The following is an 18887-nucleotide window of genomic DNA, read 5'->3' on the forward strand; positions in this document are numbered from 1 at the left end:
CTATTTTAAAAATGATTTGGATTGATGGATATATATTTATTTGGATAAAATTAGTATAAATATATATTAATTAATAGATGACATTTCACATCATAAACAAAGATCTAGAACGTATGAAATATTTAATAAAAATATCAAATTTTTACATTATAAACAAAGCCCATGATTGTTTGCATATGAGCATTGGTCATATTTATTTTGATTACAAGTATATAAGATAGTTTATTTCTCATAAAAGCTAATGAACTGTGAATAAGTACAAATTTAAATGACAACATTTTTAAGTAAATAAAAAGTAGGATTATAAATTAATAGAGTAGATATCAAAATAAGAGTAATTATTTTATACTAGATGATTTGCCGCGATATCGCGATATAATATCATTTAAATACACTTACGGTTAATAATTTTTATATATTTGAATTTATAATAATTTTGATAAATTAAATTTGCTGATTAAAAATTGATAGAGAAATTTTGAATGGCTAATAACAGAAGAATAACATTAAATTTTATTTCACTATATTAATCATCTTAATACATGTATCTCAAAATTATGAAAAAGGTAAAAACTATAGAGAGAAAATATCATATAAGTTTTTTGTTTTTTTAACGGATTACCATACATGAATTGTAATATAAATTTAATATTTAAGTTTGAAAAGTATCTATTATAATACTTGGAAATACTAATGACTAAGTATATATTATTTGTGTATATAATTAATTAATAATGTAATCTATTAATTTAGAATCTTATTTTTATCTAATATTAACAATTCATATAGTAGGACCATTTAAAGAATTAGTTAATATGACATATTTGATTATTTACATTAACAATAAACCAACAATAAATTTGAATTTTCTTTTTTTAATTATAAGAAAATCTGTTGAGAAATAATCTAATAAAATCTTACTACATTTAAATATTTTTAAAAATAACACATTAATTAATTTTGTAATTAGTAATATAATACTATTATAAATAAATGTTAATTAAATTTTTATTCTACAAAAAAGAAAATAAAAAATTTATACTATTTTTAAAAAAAACTTTTATCATTATGTTCAGTATTACACAAAAATAGAAGTGATTTATGAATTAAATATGACAAAATTATATTAAATAGGTAAATTAACAAAACAAAATTTGAAATAGTTTCATTTAAATAGATTATCACTCAACATTAAAACGAGTTTAAATTCATAAACTATATAATCTTTTTATACAAAATAAAATATTAACATAAGTTAAACTTTTATATATACAAGTATATGTTATCTTTTTTTTATTTTACAAACTCTCAACAATATATTGTTTAAAAATGTTTATATAAAAAATATAATGGTATATAATAACATTTAGTTCATACACTATTTAAAAATATGCTATTATAAAACTATGAAATTTTAATAATTCATTTAAAATAGTAATGACAAACCAAATTTTAATTATAATGTTTTTTTAATTTAATTATAACAAAATCTGTTGAAAATATTTAGAAAACATTACCAAAAGTTCAATATTTTTTATAAAATAATTTATTAATGTAGTAACAAAAAAAATTCAAAATTCATGTAATCTTACAAACACAAAAATAGTTGTTTAATTTTAATTTTCCAAAGTTTTCTTGACAAAATATACAGTTTTGAAAATAAATATTCAAACTTAAATCAATAATACTTTAAATTTTACAAAAGATAAAATCGTAGATAATAAAGAAGAACAGATAAAATCATACTCCTTCTGTTCCCGAAAGTAAGATTTTCTAGAGTATGCACGCTTATTAAGAATTTAATAGATATTATAATTTAATTTATTTTTTACTTTATTAATACACTTTCCAATAACTTTTCACCAATGAAATTTAATCAATTCAAATATTCTCAATTAATGTTCCTCAAAAGTATAAAAAAGTACCTTAACAATATAGAAAATCAATATTTGTGGAACAAGAAAAAATCTAAAAAATCTTACTTTCGAGAACGGAGGGAGTAGATAATAAAGAAAACCTTTTTGAAATAGATCACGAAAAAACAAACTATATATGTTGTAAAAAATAAATTAATCTAATATTTTAAAATATTAATTAAAAAATAAAACTTAATATCGTAACATCCAAAAAATATTCTATATCAATAAAATTTACTTAAATAATATGGTAGATGCTACTATGTATAAAATTTACTAAAACAATTGGGTAATACTATTAACAAAACAATGTTATTACTTATAAATCCTGTAAAATGCTAAAATGATATAGTATATTTTTTAACACAAAATGTAAATATAAATTATCTTAAAAATATATTTTCTATGATATAAATAAATAAATTTTAAAATAAATTTTAGGCAAAATGTATAAATTAAAGAAAAAGCATATTTTGGAAGAAGTTCTCTATTTGATTATTTCAGATTGTTATTTTATTGTAGGTAACTCGAAAATATATTCTTAAATAATAAAAATAATAACAAGTTAAATGTATTAAACAAATCACTATATATTAATAATACGAAATAAGAAATATAAATAATAATATTATAGAGTTACATAATGTATAACACTAAAATGGAAATTATATTTTTAAAACATGTGTAATAATATCGAATACATTTATAAAATGAAAAATATCCGCACGGATGTGTGGGAAAAAAATCTAGTGTTAGATTAATTTCAAAAGATTCTGAAATATAATACAGAAGATCCCAGTAAACATTCTCAAGATATTGTATGCTTATTTTCTTTTATATTAAATATATTATATTAGTTAATAAACTTAGGATTATAATCAGATATATCTATAGATTCAGATAATTTGAAAAAAATTAGGGATATATATGATTTTTGTCTTATAACGACATATTCATATTCAGATGAAAATGAAAATTATGTAATCAATCAAATACCATATTATTTTATTATAACAAATTATAAATTAGTTATTTAAAATAAGCTAATATATACATATTAAAACATTAAGCAACATATTTTTGAAGATATATTCTAAAATTATATTCTAACTCATATATCCACTTATTTAATTATTTATACTATATGTGTTAAGCGTGTTATACTTATGAAGACTTTAAATTTTTGATCATTACAGTGACGTCCAACTCATTATGTATATATATTTTTCTTTAAGAAAGACTAAAGAACAATAATAAAATTATGAACATATAGTATATAGTATTTACATATGATAGAGTTTTCACTAATTAAAATTTCTTACAAATCATTTAGTGTATATTACGCTACATATGCTATAACAAATATGATTTTAAAAATTGGACTGAAGCAAATATTAAGAATTCTATTATAATCCTTATATTTACTTATTTAATAAAGTTTCAAATAATAGTACAAACTTAAATTGATTAGTAACAGTTTAATATACGATTAAAAATGAACATAACTAAGCACAAGATTGCTAAAGTAACTCAAGAAAATATTATACGATTTTATATTACTAAAGTAAACACAAGATGAACATAGCTATAAAATTACTAATAAAATTTGATAATACCCGTTAAAATTATCAGTAATATAATAAAAATATTTATTAAATACTCAGTCAAATTATTTTAAACTAACAATTCAAAAATTAATTATTAAAACTAATTATTAAATCTAAAATCATGGAAAATATGACAAATAAGCTTCTAAAAACTAATAAAAATGACAAATAAAAAATAATCTAATATCATGGAGAACATGAAAAGTAAGATTGTCAAAGTAACTCAAAAAAATAAAGAAAATATTATATGATTTAATATTACTAAAGTAAACATATATTTTTTTATTTAAATAATTTTTATTGCATATATATATATATATATATATGTGTGTGTGTGTGTGTGTGTGTGTGTGTGTGTGTGTGTGTGTGTGTGTGTAGAGCAAGAGTATAAGAGTCTTTTGTCTCTTAATAAAAAATGTATTTTTGAAAATGTCTCTTTATTGAAGGTAAACATGAATAATGATACTAACAATGTGGTAAACATGAAAATTCTCCATGGGTAGAGGTGTTTATTTATCTCTTTAAAAGTAAAGGCGAATGTGGTTAATGTAAACATGAAAATAGTGTTAGGAATGTGGTAGTTTAAGCAATTTTTAAAATTATTTATTAAAACTAATGAATCAACCTAAAATCATGAAAAATATGACAAATAAGCTTAAAAAATAAATAAAAACATGACAAATAAGAAAAATAATATGACAAATAAGCAAATAACCTAAAATCATGGAGAACATGACTAGTAAGCTAATTCACTTCTCAAATAATAGTATAGATATGAATTCTAACTCTTCCTTTGAAGTTAGAGATTGAAGATCCTTAATACCCAATTCAGATAATGAAACATCAAACTGAAGACGGCCAAGTACTTTGATAAGAATGTTTATAAGTTGATTTTTGGTTCTTATATAACCCATTCAGATAAGATTATCATAAACTGCATCACAAACACTAATGACGGTCTCGTTCAATATATTTGGTTCTTTCGTGAAAAACTGGATTGGACGCAATATAACTGTTTCTTGACCATCACAATAAAATGGGACATGTGTACTAACAGAAATACTAAAGTATATGTGTACTAACAGAAGCGAAAGAAACCACGTGATCTCGCAAGTAGATACGACCCTAGCTCGATATTCAGCTTATGTGGAAGAGTGAGATATTGTGTCTTTCTTTTTAGTTTTATAGGAAATCGAAGATCCACTTAGCATAACTGCAAACGACGAGTGATGAGACATGAGGACCAGTCCGCAAAACAATACACGGAGAACTCCAAGTTATCAGTTGTGAGTAGAAAATATTTTGTCCTAGTGATCTTTTGAGGAAATAGATGACGCATAATGCGGCTTCCCAATGCACGTCACAAACAGAAATTAAGATAAAATATGAATGGAGTAGCATAGCTCCAGTCACGAGATCGAAAGATATACTAACCTCTCAACTAGTCGATGATACTTAGCTGGATCACAAAATAAAGATCCATCGTCCGTATTTAAGCGGTGATTCTTATTAAATAACAGTACTGACAAAAATGATATTTCCGCTCGAAAGAACAAGAAAAGAAAGAACAGTAGCTATCTTCAGGTTCTCTTTTGAAACGATTTCTTTGTGGTTTTCTCTTCTCTCTAATAAAGAAGAGTTGCATAATTACTCACGGCGTTTTGGGTGTTAACCACTTCATAATTCAATTAGTTGTTCTTATCTCTGGCATGGAATTGGTGGCTATGATCGATGACAAAACAGTCAATATGTTTGTGTCGAATCCAGATTCAACTGGTAAGGAATTTATCCTAACTTCTTTGTTCTGGAAACAATTTCCATGGAGATCATGGATAGAGTGTGCAATAACAAATATTAAGAGAACAATTTTTTTATGGCGATGTTTTTCGAATTGTTAAAAATTGGCAAGGCCGATCTTTATTCCTTTTTAGAAAATCATTATATTAGATTCTTAATCGATAAATATATAAATATATATATATATATCTAAATTGGAGTTTGGGCCAATGTTATACAACAAAGAAAGTTGCGAAGAAAGGTTTGGAAGTTGATCGACTGTATGATTGCTGAATGTAATCGCATCGAAAAGATAGAATTGTTATTCTATTATCGAAAAAGTTTGGAAGAAAAAAAATTCAAATTTTATTTCATGTGTTATATTGTATTTTATTTATTTTAAATGTTCATTTTGTTTCATTTTTATTATCTTATTTGTAATGTTATATTTTATATAAATAAAATAATTGTTGTAAAATAAGAACATTAGCTTATGGGCTTTAAAGACTGGCCCAATTAGAAAATTAGTTTGTTTTCTTTTGAATTTGTTTAAAATATGTACTAATAAAATGGATTATTTAAGACTCCATGAAGTGTCTATATGGAATTATTATTACATTATAAGAAAAAAATAAAGAATAATTAAATATACAATAGGAAAAACATAAATATTACATTAAACATCTATCGTAATATTATCATTTGATATAAAAGCAAGAAAACTAGAATAAATAAATATACAATATAAGAAATAGAAATATTATATTAAACTTCTATTACATTTTTAAGTAAATATACAATATAAAAAAATGAAAATACTACATTTAACATCTATTTGAAAAATGTATAGTTTTACATATTTATTATTTCCAAATATTTTGTACGTAGAGACCGCTTATCTCACTCTCAAGCACATCGCTATAAATGTCTCTGCAATGGGACAAGACTCATCGTGACTCATATGGCAGAACTAGCTATCGAAAGTGAAATAGTCACAGGTACACATGTTGGTAAAAGAGTCTCACTCCCAAGAATCGTTTTATCTCCAATAGTCTTAGACCACCCATTCATACTTAAGAGAAAACAATTTCCAATAAGAGTATGCTATGCAATGACCATAAATAAAAGAAGCAGAAAACACATAAAAATGCAAAAAAAAAAACATACCCATCATTCAATATTGCGCTTATAGCGTTTTCAAGTGCAAAGGAAATATAGACCAAAGACTGCATTTTGAATAAAAATATATGGTTTCCAAACATAATTTTTTTTTGTCCTTTCAGCTCATCACACAAATGAGCAAGAATCATTCCTTCCTAAGAACAAAAAGGAAATGAAAACATAACAAGTTACAACTTTTTTGGAATGATGGTAAGTAGTATTGAACAATAACTAAGAAACCAAGTCCAGTCCCAAATCCCTACCCGAACGCAAGCAACGGTAAAACACAACCAAATATATCATAAACAACTACAACACAAGGAGTCAGGGACACAACCAAATCTATCATAAACAAACACACCAGCTATAAATACAGCCGCGATTAATAATACAAGTTAAAGAGTATACCATATTGATCTTCAAGATGTACACAGAGCATGATCTCAAAAGCAACAAGCAGTGGCGTTGCCATAACAGATTGAAAAGGAGCCCACTGCCACAAACCCGGAATTTAAAATTTACAAACAACATGATGCTAACAAAGAGCAAAGGTGATAACCACTAAAGATGTCATAGATGTAGCATGCAGCGAAATCTACCACGAGAAATCACAGCACGAAACAGCCACAAGGGTGTACATATAAATCTGCAAAAAACAGAGCCAAAGGATGATAAGGGCTTCTACTTTAGACATCGTTAAACACACAAGGATATATTTTTTATAGTTTGTACCTAAACTAAACTTAGTCAAAACTCAATATCAAAGAAACTCATCAACTGATTCAGATAATTATCCCAACTTTGACTATACAAAGAAGTCAATGCAGCAAATTATGAAAAAAGAAAGAAAGAAACTGACCACCATGATTGAGAAAGAACACGATCAAGCTTGAGAGCGAGAAGAAGGGTGAAGGAGAAGAGCAAACTACGCGCTGAAACCGCTAGAAACGACTTCCAAACTCTTCTCCAAATCACTACTCTTCTCAGCACCAGTACTTTTTTTACCCTTAAGTCTCTAAATCAATCAGAGATTTTATCCGGAAAATTTCAAGAGGCAAACACATAGAAGAAAAAAGGATTTGTTCTTGGAGAAAGAAAAACTTTTTTCGAGTCGACAGATGATGAGTTTCCACAACAAAGGCAAATGATGACAAGCTTAGTTTACGATAATATCCTTTTATTTTATGCGTGTGACTGTGTATTAAAGTGAAGAGCAATTTTGAAAATTTAACATTAGATCTATAGTTTAGACTACAACTATTAGTTAGATGTTTCTTTATTAAAAATAGTCGAAGTGACATATCGTTAGACACTAAATTAGAACAAATTTTTGAAAAATTATATTTTATGATTTGTAATTCGATCTGTAAAATAATTAGATTATGTTTAGCTAAGTTTATGATTTGTAAAATAAATAGACAAATTTGACGTGATAAAAATATAAAAATTAATTTAAATTTTAGCTAGAAATGAAAACACTTTAAATATATTTAAATTATTTTATATTTGTGTAGTTCCTGTCAAAACGTTTCAGTTTAGTGCGTTTTTGTTGCTTTGACTATAAATAAAATTTCCGTATTTGTTAAGATTATCCTTTTTGGACAAAATCTACTAACAACATTTTGCTAAAATATTAAGGAAAATTTCATAAAAATACCCAACTAAAATGTTGATTAGCTTTTTAATACCCACTTTTTTGTTATCCAGTATAATAACCAAACTAATTATTTTGCTCCTTTTAATACATTTACTTTGAATACTATGCTCATTCTAATACTTAAACTATGTTTTTAATCAAAAATATTAGTAAGTTTCATATTTTACAAAAATAAATTTAAAATTTAAAGCTAAATCTTAAAATATCTAATTTTATTTTTAAGTTTTGGAATAAAAATATCTAAAATTTGGATAATTTTTAAAAATTATGAGATAAGTATTTGTTTTAATTCCAAACTTAGTTTTTTTCGTAAATATTTTACTAATTTTTTTATTTTATTCAGAATTCAGTTTTTATAAATTTTAAAAATTTATCCAAAATTTAGTTAATATTTTTCTTGAAACTTAAAAGAAAATTTGAACTTTTCTAAGATTTGTTTATGAATTGTAGGGATTTTAAAAGTTAGTTTTTAGAAAATTAGTGTTTATTGTTAAAATGAAAATAGTTTCTGTATTAAAATGATAATAATTTTAAAATTAAGTGTATTAAACTGAGCAAAATGATTATTTTCAGAATTAATCCGGATAGCAAAAAAGTTTGGCTATCTTTTTTTTTTGTCATCAGTTTGGCTATCAAAAAGCTTATTAAAATTCAGTTGAGGTATTTATATGAATTTTTCTCAAAATATTAATAGATATATTTTTATATTTTCAATGGGATGATTTTTATTATATAGCAAAAACTAAAAAGCTTATAATTTAATACTTCTTTTTTACTTATAATATTTGTATGGTCTCTTTCGGCTAAGGAGTCCAGTCCAACATATAATCATCAGAGATCTTATTATTAAACACAAAAGCCCATTATATGATAGAATAGAAGATGAAAACTCAACATTGATGGAGTATTTTACCAAAAAAAAAAAAAAAAACATTGATGGAGTATCTCATTATTTTACGGCCATGGAACAATGAGACCGAAGCAGAAGGTGTTGATGTTTTGATGGACTCGATAAGAGGAGTTTGAGTGGACATATCCCACAAAGCACCACATATCAGTGAGGATACGAATAATATTCAGGCTCAATATATGATCCAGTAATTTGCATATATATATATATGATACATACAACATCTCTGTTTTGAGCTGTTTGACCTAAACACTCTAATCAAACGATTTTTTTTTTGTTTTTTGTTTTTAAATTTCGTTTACTAAAGGCAATAAAAACCATACAACAATAAAAATTAGTTTGTTTCGCTAAATTTATTACCAAATAAAATTGAGAAAGAACAATAGAAAAAGTCACCTTTTAAAACATAATACTAAGAACAACATAATCCATCGTCAAATCACCAATTATAAGAATACATAAGATCAGTTTTTATCGGTCATGGCCCTCGTAGGCACAACAACATTTTCCAGTAGGGTTCGGATTACACGTTCCATAGTCGTACCCAGCCACTATACAGTCATAGATACATTCATGAAGTCCGTACTTTCCTGGCACACACTGAGCTGTGCAATTTGGTGGCCCTACAGGTATACAACACACAGTCGAATTATAATCATGCATATACAATGTCGAATAATAATTTAAAAAACAGCTTAAGAATATGTATGATAATTACTATTAGGAATGGACAATATTCATGGATGCCTGGAGATTTCAAGGTTCTCAGATTCATCAGACATGTTTTAACTATTTGAATTCAGATTCATACCTTCAAGATTTTCAGAATTCATATATATCCAAACATTAGGTATTGACGAAATGGATCCATGGAAATAAATAAACTATATCCAAACACTAAAATAATAATTAAATTTTAAAAACTAATAATATTGTATAAAGATTAAATATAAAATTACAAAACATAATGTTATAAAGTAATTTATTTTTGAAAATATAATATATTTTAAAAATGTTAATAAAATACATATTTAATATATTCATAATCCTTATAATATACTTCATGAATTTGATTCCGGTTTTGATGAATCCTAATTATGCTATTTAGATATTCAAATCGGGTTTCAGATCGGATAATGTATTTCAAATAATAATTTCAATTCTACTACACATACATATAGCCTATACCCTTTGATTAGTAGCATACGGTTCATCGAAGGTGTGATTGGTAGTGACTGTAGGTGCTGTCCACAGTCTAATTTATTTTTACAGCTCTTGAAATCATCTACAACTGTACAAGTGTTCTGTATAGACAAAAATAGAACAATTTTTTTGGAGCTTTCCATAAAATTTTACAACAATAAAATCTAAAACCACATCAAAAAGTCTACGGATTTTTTTTTACAACAAAATTTTTAAAGTTACAGCCATTACCAATCTGACCCTGAGTTAGTTTGAGATAAGGGTCTGAATTATTAATAACTCAAAAATATTATCAATTATACATTAAAATTCATTTGGCTACTACTGGTTCAATATTTTGAATGTTTGTGGCTAAAGCTAATTGGAAGATAACAAAAATAAGAAGAAATATTTTGTAATAAGCACATACCTGATGCGGCCACAACACTATAGTTGGACATTAAAATTGCCAATATTGTTACAAGAAAAAAAGTCACAGAGGTTTTTGTGATAGTCATTATATATTTCTTCTAGCTTTTGTTTCTATCGAGAGGAACATCTGTTAAAATTTGCTGTTCCCATGACAAGTTCTATTTATATGAATTTATGTCAAAAGGTTTTAGTTTAATACCTTTTTTTAATTTTGACTATAAATGAAATTTCCGTATTTGCTGATATAATCCTTTTTCTGGACAATCATCTACTAAGAATCTTTTAGCAAAAATATTAATAGATATATTTGCACATTTTCATATATGCTAACAATGGGATGAATTTTTATAATAGATTAGTACTTGAGTATGTATTGACACGGTACAGCCTATCGGCTAAGTATGGATTGACACGGTATAGCCCATATAATAGAAGATGAAAACTCAAATCAATAGAACATATCTCATTATTTCACGGCCATGAAAAAATAAGACCGAAGCAAAAGGTGTTGATATGTTATGATAAGAGGAGTTTGACTGGATAGATCCCACAAAGCATCACCGATAAGCACCACATATCAGTGAGGCAGTGAATAATATTTCCAATCTAAATATGATCCAATAATTTGCAAATATATAATATATATATATATATATATATGATATGGTATTTTCTTAAAGAAATTTTATTATTTCAAAACTTTTCATTTTGTGCCACATAAGAAAACCAATGAAAAAAACAACCGAATTATTTAGGCGTCATAACTTATTATATCACCTTGAATGCCAAAATTAAGCCATTAAATTAGTAGTATGAAGCTTTTTAAGCCAAACGAGAATGGAAGACTCACAATCTACGAGTTAACATTATTTAATGGTAATCAAATTTAAAAGTAGAAGGTAACAAATAGGTCTGGACGTTCGGATACCCGTTGGCATTCGGATCGGATTTTTCGGGTTTTCGGATTTTCGGGTTTACGCTTCTAGGTCTTATGCTAAAATTTTATTAGTACGGGTCGGGTTCGGATAATAACACTTCGGGTTCGGTTCAAAATTGTATTGCATCATAAAACCCATAAAGTAATCATATATCGTACGGATTCGGGTTATATCGGTTCGGTTTGGATATAACCAAAGCAAAAAACAAAAATTTTGAAGTAAAACATAAAGAAAAACATCTAAATTAAATAAAAATTAATCTATCACATATAAAATTGATAAAATAACAATAAAATGTTACATCAAGAATGAAAACAAACATCATTTGTAAACAATATGTATTGCCTTATAGAGAATAGACTTTTTATTTCAATGAACAAATTATAAAATACTTATTTATAACTAATTGTGTACTTAAAGCATTTATTAGAATTTTAATATTTATTATTATATATAATATTGCCACAAATATTAAATTTAATAATTGGAATACTTATATATATTTCAAAATATTTATATTGACTATTAATTTCGGATTTTTCGGGTTACCCATTCGGGTTCGGTTAATAACACTTCGGATTCAGATATTTTTTGTACCACCTTACAAGACCCGTTCGGGTATTTTTACGTTTCGGGTCGAATAACGGATCGGGTTTTTCGGTTCAGGTTCGGTTCAGATTTCGGGTTCTGGATTTTACGCCAAGGTCTAGTAACAAACACCAAACGAAAAACCAACCAGCAAAAAAAAAAAACGAAGAAAACACAACATTAAAAAGCTAGTATTAAAAAAGGATGAACAAACAAGGACGGTGACGTGGTAGAATCTAAAATTAGCGAAAGAGGAGCGGACAGTAGTTTAAATTTCCGCACCTTCCGTTGCTGGGTTCTTTGTACGAGAGTGGTGGCATAAGCCGTAATTAACAACCACCTCCGAGCCCTTTTTCAAAACCGGTCGTAGTCCCTTGACTCCTTGGTGATCTTTTCTCTCGGCCATTAATACACCTTTCTCCACTGTTTATAAAACCCCCGAAGCTTCATGATAGGTAGTAAGCTGTCTTCTTCTTCTATCTCCTTTCCAGCAAACTTTCTGAAAATATATATAAATCTTGATAGGTGGATTACAGCTTGCATTGTATTCTGATTTTTTTTTTGTAAGTTTGTAATGTTCTCTTGTCTGATTGTATTTTTTTTTTTTAATTCCTTCCTGAGTTTTGAGCTATCATGGTCGGAAGTTTTTTTTTCTTTTTTTTTACAGTGTATATAATATACGAGATGCTTCTAAAAATAAAGCTTCTTTCTTTTTTATTTTAAATCCAGCTATAAGTCAGATTCTTAGTTTTTTTTTAATCTATTAATTAATCTCTCAACCCTTAGTGTGTTAAGTAATTAAACATCAAGGATTTCTCAGCTTCGAGTCTTTTTAAAAAAAAATCAAGACATTTTTTTCATAGTTTGCTTCTCTTTTGATTAATATATTGCGTTATGTCAAGTGCTTAAATTCTTTATCATCCTAAAATATTTTCCTAAAGTCTTTGATCATATAACTGCAGGTGAGTATGTTCTGTGCCAAGCACTCTGTTCTGATGTTATCACCATATGATCTCTAATAGTGACTATGGTAACCCCAGATTGGTGAAATTCACTATTTATTGAATCAAGAACATACACAACAGGAGGGGTATATATAGATTATCTTTATAAGGTGTCACAAAATGGAAAAGAAACTTACAAACTCTAATAACATGTCTCTGATAAGAATGTTAAGAGGTATCATATGTCTGATGGTGTTGGTTTCAACAGCTTTTATGATGTTGATTTTCTGGGGGTTCCTATCAGCTGTAGTGATGAGGCTTTTCAGCTTACACTACAGCCGTAAATGTGTTTATTTCTTCTTTGGCTCGTGGCTCGCCTTGTGGCCTTTCCTCTTTGAGAAGATCAACAGAACCAAAGTTATCTTCTCTGGGGATAAGGTTCCTTGTGAGTCACGAGTGTTGCTCATTGCCAATCACCGAACAGAGGTTGACTGGATGTACTTCTGGGATCTTGCACTGCGTAAAGGTCAGATTGGGAATATGAAGTATGTCCTTAAGAGCAGTCTGATGAAGTTGCCTCTGTTCGGTTGGGCGTTTCACCTCTTTGAGTTTATCCCCGTTGAGCGGAAATGGAAAGTAGATGAAGCAAACTTGAGGCAGATGGTTTCCAGTTTTAAGGATCCTCGAGATGGTTTATGGCTTGGTCTTTTCCCCGAGGGCACAGATTACACGTAAGTCCCCTCTTCTTGATGCTTGTTTAGAAACCCTTTGGTTTAAAGCATTTCACCATGCAGAGAGGCGAAACGCGAAAGGAGCAAGAAGTTTGCAGCTGAAAATGGTTTACCCATACTGAACAACGTGTTGCTTCCCAAGACAAAAGGTTTCGTCTCCTGCTTGGAAGAACTGGGTTGCTCACTTGATGCAGGTTTGTTTATACTTTTGCTGTTTTTGCATCATTGATTGAAACAAACTCTTATGCAACTATTTGCACTTGTTGCAGTTTATGATGTGACCATCGGTTACAAAACCCGTTGTCCGTCTTTCTTAGACAATGTCTATGGTACTGAACCATCAGAAGTTCACATCCACATCCGTCGAATCAGCCAAAACCAAATCCCAAATGAAGAAAAGGAAATCAGTGCTTGGTTAATGAACACATTCCAGATCAAAGACCAGCTGCTCAGTGAGTTCTACTCTCGTGGCCATTTCCCTAACGAAGGAACAGAAAAAGAGTTCAGCACAATAAAGCAACTGATAAACTGCTTGGCGGTGATTGTGTTCACGATCATCTGTACGCATCTCACCTTCTTCTCGTCGATGATCTGGTTCAAGATCTATGTCTCTTTGGTCTGTGCCTACTTGACCTGTGCTACTCATTTCAATCTTCGTCCTGCGCCACTTGTTGAGACTGCAAAGAAAAGCTTTCAAATTAGTAAAAAAATGAACTTTTAATGTTATGCCATTTCGCATGATGGAATAATGTTTTTCTTTTTGTATATATTTTGAGGTTAAGACTCTATCCAATTTCTACTTGTGAAATGTGAACTCAAGCTGCAATAAATGAACTTTTACTCTATCTTATATGTCTTCATAGATTACACATGTTAGCTCACAGCTTGGCAGGTACAGAACACAAAAATACAACCATAAGACACCTTTGACTGCTTCTTAACTCACAGAAGCACTACAGTTTCACCAAAAGCAAAAGCAGAATAAAATATCGTTTATTTCTCAATAAAAATTTGTCAAATTGGGATAGGATAATACGTCTAAGATATATCAAAAGTACAAGAAGTTGCATATGAAAGCAATTAAATTTGAGTCCCCAATAAAGTTTGAGGACACCAAAGAAGGCCCGTGACAAGTTAGCACATTGGAACGAAAGTAATGCCAATGTCTCACGGGTGTTCTTACTTTATATTATATTAAAAGTATCATAAGACAACAAAAGAATATCGATTACACTGTCATCTACATGTATAGTATAGACCATCTCATACATTCGATATTCCCCTACATATGCGCTTAAATAGATATGCACATGAGATTAGTCACAAGATTATTGTCTTATATGATGCTAGGGACCCATGTTTTCATGTTATTATGATAATTTTATAGATCTAATCTCACCAGTAACGTGCCTATCCTCTCTATATAAACCATTTGAAGCAGGTAGCCTAGCCTATCCTAAGCTAAGAGAATAGCAAACCATCAAGTAGTTGCAAAACAATATCTCAAAGTACTAAAAGAAATGGAGCCAAACACTAAGCTTGTTGTTATTACCTTGGTTCTTGCCTTGACACTCACGGCAGCAACGGGAGAGTTCTGTGGTATGAGCGTTGCTGATCTGTACTCTTGCAAGCCCTATGTGCAGAGTAAGAACCCAGTGACCGCCGCGATTGATCCCAAGGGCCCTTGCTGCACTGCCCTGTCTAAGGCTGACTTCCAGTGTCTCTGCAAGCAGAAAACCAAAACCAATCCTTTTCTCAGTTCGATCGACCTCGACCTCGCTTCTAAACTCCCGGAGAAGTGTGGATTATCTGGTGCAACGTGCTAAGACAGGTTTCCTTTTCGAAGGTTTCGCTCTGTGTTTTGATTTTCTTTTATGAATCCATTGTTCTTGTACTGTTTCTGTTGCTGTTGTTGTTCTGTGTTGGTGTGTGATGTTGTTTCAGTTGTTGTCTTAACTCCATTGTATTGGTGTTGCTTGATTTCTTCAAAATAATAAAACAAAAAAAAGTATTAGTAAGAGTGATTGCAAAAAGGAAACAAACATTCAACTCTAGAACATGTTACATGGCACAATGAGAGATGAAAAGAGATTCCATTAGTACTCACATTGTATGGTTGAGCTAAGTTAAGACTTAACATGCCCTTCCATGATTCCAAAAATGGAGGAAGTTTTATACAACCACTTTGGGTAAGAAAAGCTTAGGTTTCTTGTTTCTGAATCTTCTGGCTGATGCAACAGCTTCAAAAGAGCGACACTCAAAACAGTGATGACCAACAATCACTGCTGATGAGAACACTGAGAAAGCTATCTGTGAAAAAGAATCCAAGTACTAAAAATCAGTGAAACTACACAAAAACAGAGAACATGGACCTTAAGTCCTCTGAGTATTCTATAATAATGTACAAAAAATTGATACCTCTTTCTTAAGCAATCATTTCAGTCGAATCCTTAGTCACAAAATGTAGCATAGAATATATAGCTTCAGTTCTGAAATGCGAAATATCTGAGGACCTAAACATATGAAGTTGATTATCAATATACGCCCAGCTGCACCCATAAAACTTTCCCAGCTCCTTCCCTCTCATACGATTCCGTATCTGTCTCATCTCATCCCATCTACCAGACGAGGCATAAGAGTTAGCAAGGTGAATATACCGAGACCCGTTACATCCATCAATCTCCAACAGTTTCTCTTCCACTTCCTTCACAAGCTCTGTATTCTTATTCAAGTTACACGCATTTAAAAACGCTCCAAGAATAACAGCATCTTCTTCAACTTGATCACTACCTCTCATTAGTTCTATGGCTTTGTCTAGTCTACTGGTCTTTCCATACAAATCTATGATGCAGGTATAGTGACCAACCTCGGGGGTTATACTGTAAACCTCTGTCATCGACTTGAAGTACTTCTCACCTTCTAGAACTAAGCCACTGTGACGACAAGCTGATATTAGGGCTATAAAAGTGATTTCATCCGGCTTGAGTCCAGCCTCGGTCATCTCTTCGAAGAGCTTGAAAGCTTTTGCGTCATGGCCATGATGAGCGTAACCAGATAACATAGCGTTGTACATAACTGTATCTCTCTCGAAGCTACTATCAAAGACCTTTGCAGCATACTCAACGTTCCCGCATTTTGAATACATGTCAACAAAAGCAGTCACAAGTTTCTTATCCATTAAGGTCCCTGATCTTAAGCTGTGACAGTGAATCTCCTTCCCCGGTTCGATTGAAGCTTGTAAAGAGCATGCACCAAGGATGCTAACCATGACCGAAGAATCAGTAACTTTGTCCTTGGCTATAAACTCACGTGCAAGTTCAAGGACGGAATCAGGTTGACATACTTTGAGATACCCCAAGAACATTGCATTCCACAACACTAGATTCTTCTCGGACAAAGAGTCAAACAACCTCCTCGCTTCCACCATCTTGCCCTGAGACGAGTAACCCACAATCATCGAAGAAGTTGAATACAAGTCGCCAATACCATATAACAAATGGACAGACTCTGCATACTTCATGTCTCCACACTTACAGTAAACATCAACAATCCCACTGCTTATAAACTTATTAGAATATGATCCGTTCTTCACCACCCGACCATGCACTTCCTTCCCAATCTTCAAGCTCTTTAAACTACTCACAACATTTAGTACAGCCGCGGTAGTGTGTTCATCCCATTTCAACGCACTTTCCTCCATTCTAACAGCCATCTTCAAAGCTTCTTCCTCAAATCCATTCTGCACATATCCCCAAACCAATGTATTCCAAGAAACTGTACCGTTCAGTTCTGGATTTCTCAAGAATATACTCAAAGCTCTTTCAACGTCACCTTCTCTACAATAAGCAGCAAGCATCGCGTTCTTAGCCACACCATCAATAACCTCAACACACGATCCGTTAAATACATTACAAACTTCCTTAAACTTCCCACACTTCGAATACATGTGAACGAGAGAGCTCACGGCAAACTTGCTTGCATCATTCCCTGTTTTCACCATAACGCCATGCAACTGCTCACCATAAAACGCGTTGGTTAGCTTCGCAGAGAGTTTGAGCATTGTAGTGAGAGTGAAATCGTCAATCCAAACCCCGTCCTCTTCTTTCCTTTGCATCTCACCGAACATCTCAATGGCTTCACTCTCACACCCATCAGTTTTGGCAAACCCTGAAAGCAAAGTGTTACAGGTTACCAAATCTCGTTCAGAATTAACCGTTCTGAACAGTTTATTCGCTTCTTTCAAATCGTTGGACTTTACGTAGGCAGAGATCATAGCATTCCATGAGTAAACGTTTCTCTCAGGCATTTCGTCGAACACCTTACGAGCTTCCTGCAATAGTCCATTTCTTGAGTAGAGATCAACGAGATGGTTCGAGCAGACTGTTGTCAAGGTTAATCCAGATTTAATGGAGCGAGTGTGATGCAAAAACCCATATTTTAAGCAATTCATGTCAAGCGTCAGACAAAATTTCTAATGTTTCTCAGATAGCTATGAGACCTAAGCACGAATGTTTCTAATGTTTCTGCACGAAGTCACCCTACGCGGAGCGTGGCGCCACGCGCTGATGAAGAACAAAGAGAGAGGCAGTGGGATAGTGCAAACTACTCGGGCTCTATGGCTGGGCTGCAAGGTCTAACCCCGTTAATAAATTAATAAAATATTTTTTATAATTTTACTCTTTTTTATATCAAAGTTTTTATTGATACTCAAAATTTTCAAAAAAATTATCCTTAAGGAGATCTATCTATCTATCTATTTATATAAAGGAGTGTTTACTCCCTCCTGGTGATGCCACATCAGATTCCACATCAGAAAGTCATTGAACCTGGTATCGACACATGTCTCATCTATACGAAACGCATCACTTTATTAATCTGCAATCGGATGGGCAAAGCAAATTTTTTAATGGGCTTGCGTGTATGACCTAGAGATTCTGAAAGGCTGTGTGAAATGAGTCTTCATGATTAATCTTTGCGCCGATCTCTGTTATTCAATGATTGAAACATTGCATTAGTCGGAATCGAAGCGTCACCTTCAACGGGCT

At 30.3% G+C, this 18887-nt stretch overlaps 2 protein-coding genes and 1 non-coding gene across 7 annotated transcripts; 1 reads left to right on the forward strand and 2 right to left on the reverse strand.

The window, feature by feature from the left end:
• Positions 1-6740: 6740 nt before the first annotated feature.
• LOC106446846 lies at positions 6741-12683 on the reverse strand. Its single transcript, XR_007323982.1, has 2 exons — positions 12450-12683; positions 6741-9650 (listed from the first exon to the last, which is right to left on the reverse strand). It is a non-coding gene; the product is annotated as an uncharacterized LOC106446846 (transcript).
• Positions 12413-14687, forward strand: LOC106446845 (probable 1-acyl-sn-glycerol-3-phosphate acyltransferase 5). 5 transcript variants are annotated; one of them, XM_013888655.3, is made up of 4 exons: positions 12413-12622; positions 13130-13842; positions 13906-14036; positions 14112-14687. In XM_013888655.3, exons 2-4 carry the CDS (start codon positions 13292-13294, stop codon positions 14561-14563), a joined length of 1134 nt encoding a protein of 377 aa, XP_013744109.1. In that variant the 5' UTR covers positions 12413-12622; positions 13130-13291; the 3' UTR covers positions 14564-14687.
• A 774-nt stretch (positions 14688-15461) lies between these two features.
• LOC106446843 (putative pentatricopeptide repeat-containing protein At3g18840) lies at positions 15462-18534 on the reverse strand. The gene is made up of 3 exons (XM_013888652.3): positions 16261-18534; positions 15950-16152; positions 15462-15825 (listed from the first exon to the last, which is right to left on the reverse strand). The coding sequence occupies exon 1, from the start codon at positions 18290-18292 to the stop codon at positions 16268-16270; it is 2025 nt and encodes a 674-aa protein (XP_013744106.1). The 5' UTR covers positions 18293-18534; the 3' UTR covers positions 15462-15825; positions 15950-16152; positions 16261-16267.
• Positions 18535-18887: the final 353 nt, after the last annotated feature.

The sequence above is a fragment of the Brassica napus genome, chromosome C5 (genome assembly GCF_020379485.1).
Source record: "Brassica napus cultivar Da-Ae chromosome C5, Da-Ae, whole genome shotgun sequence".
NCBI classification, from domain to species: Eukaryota; Viridiplantae; Streptophyta; class Magnoliopsida; order Brassicales; family Brassicaceae; genus Brassica; species Brassica napus.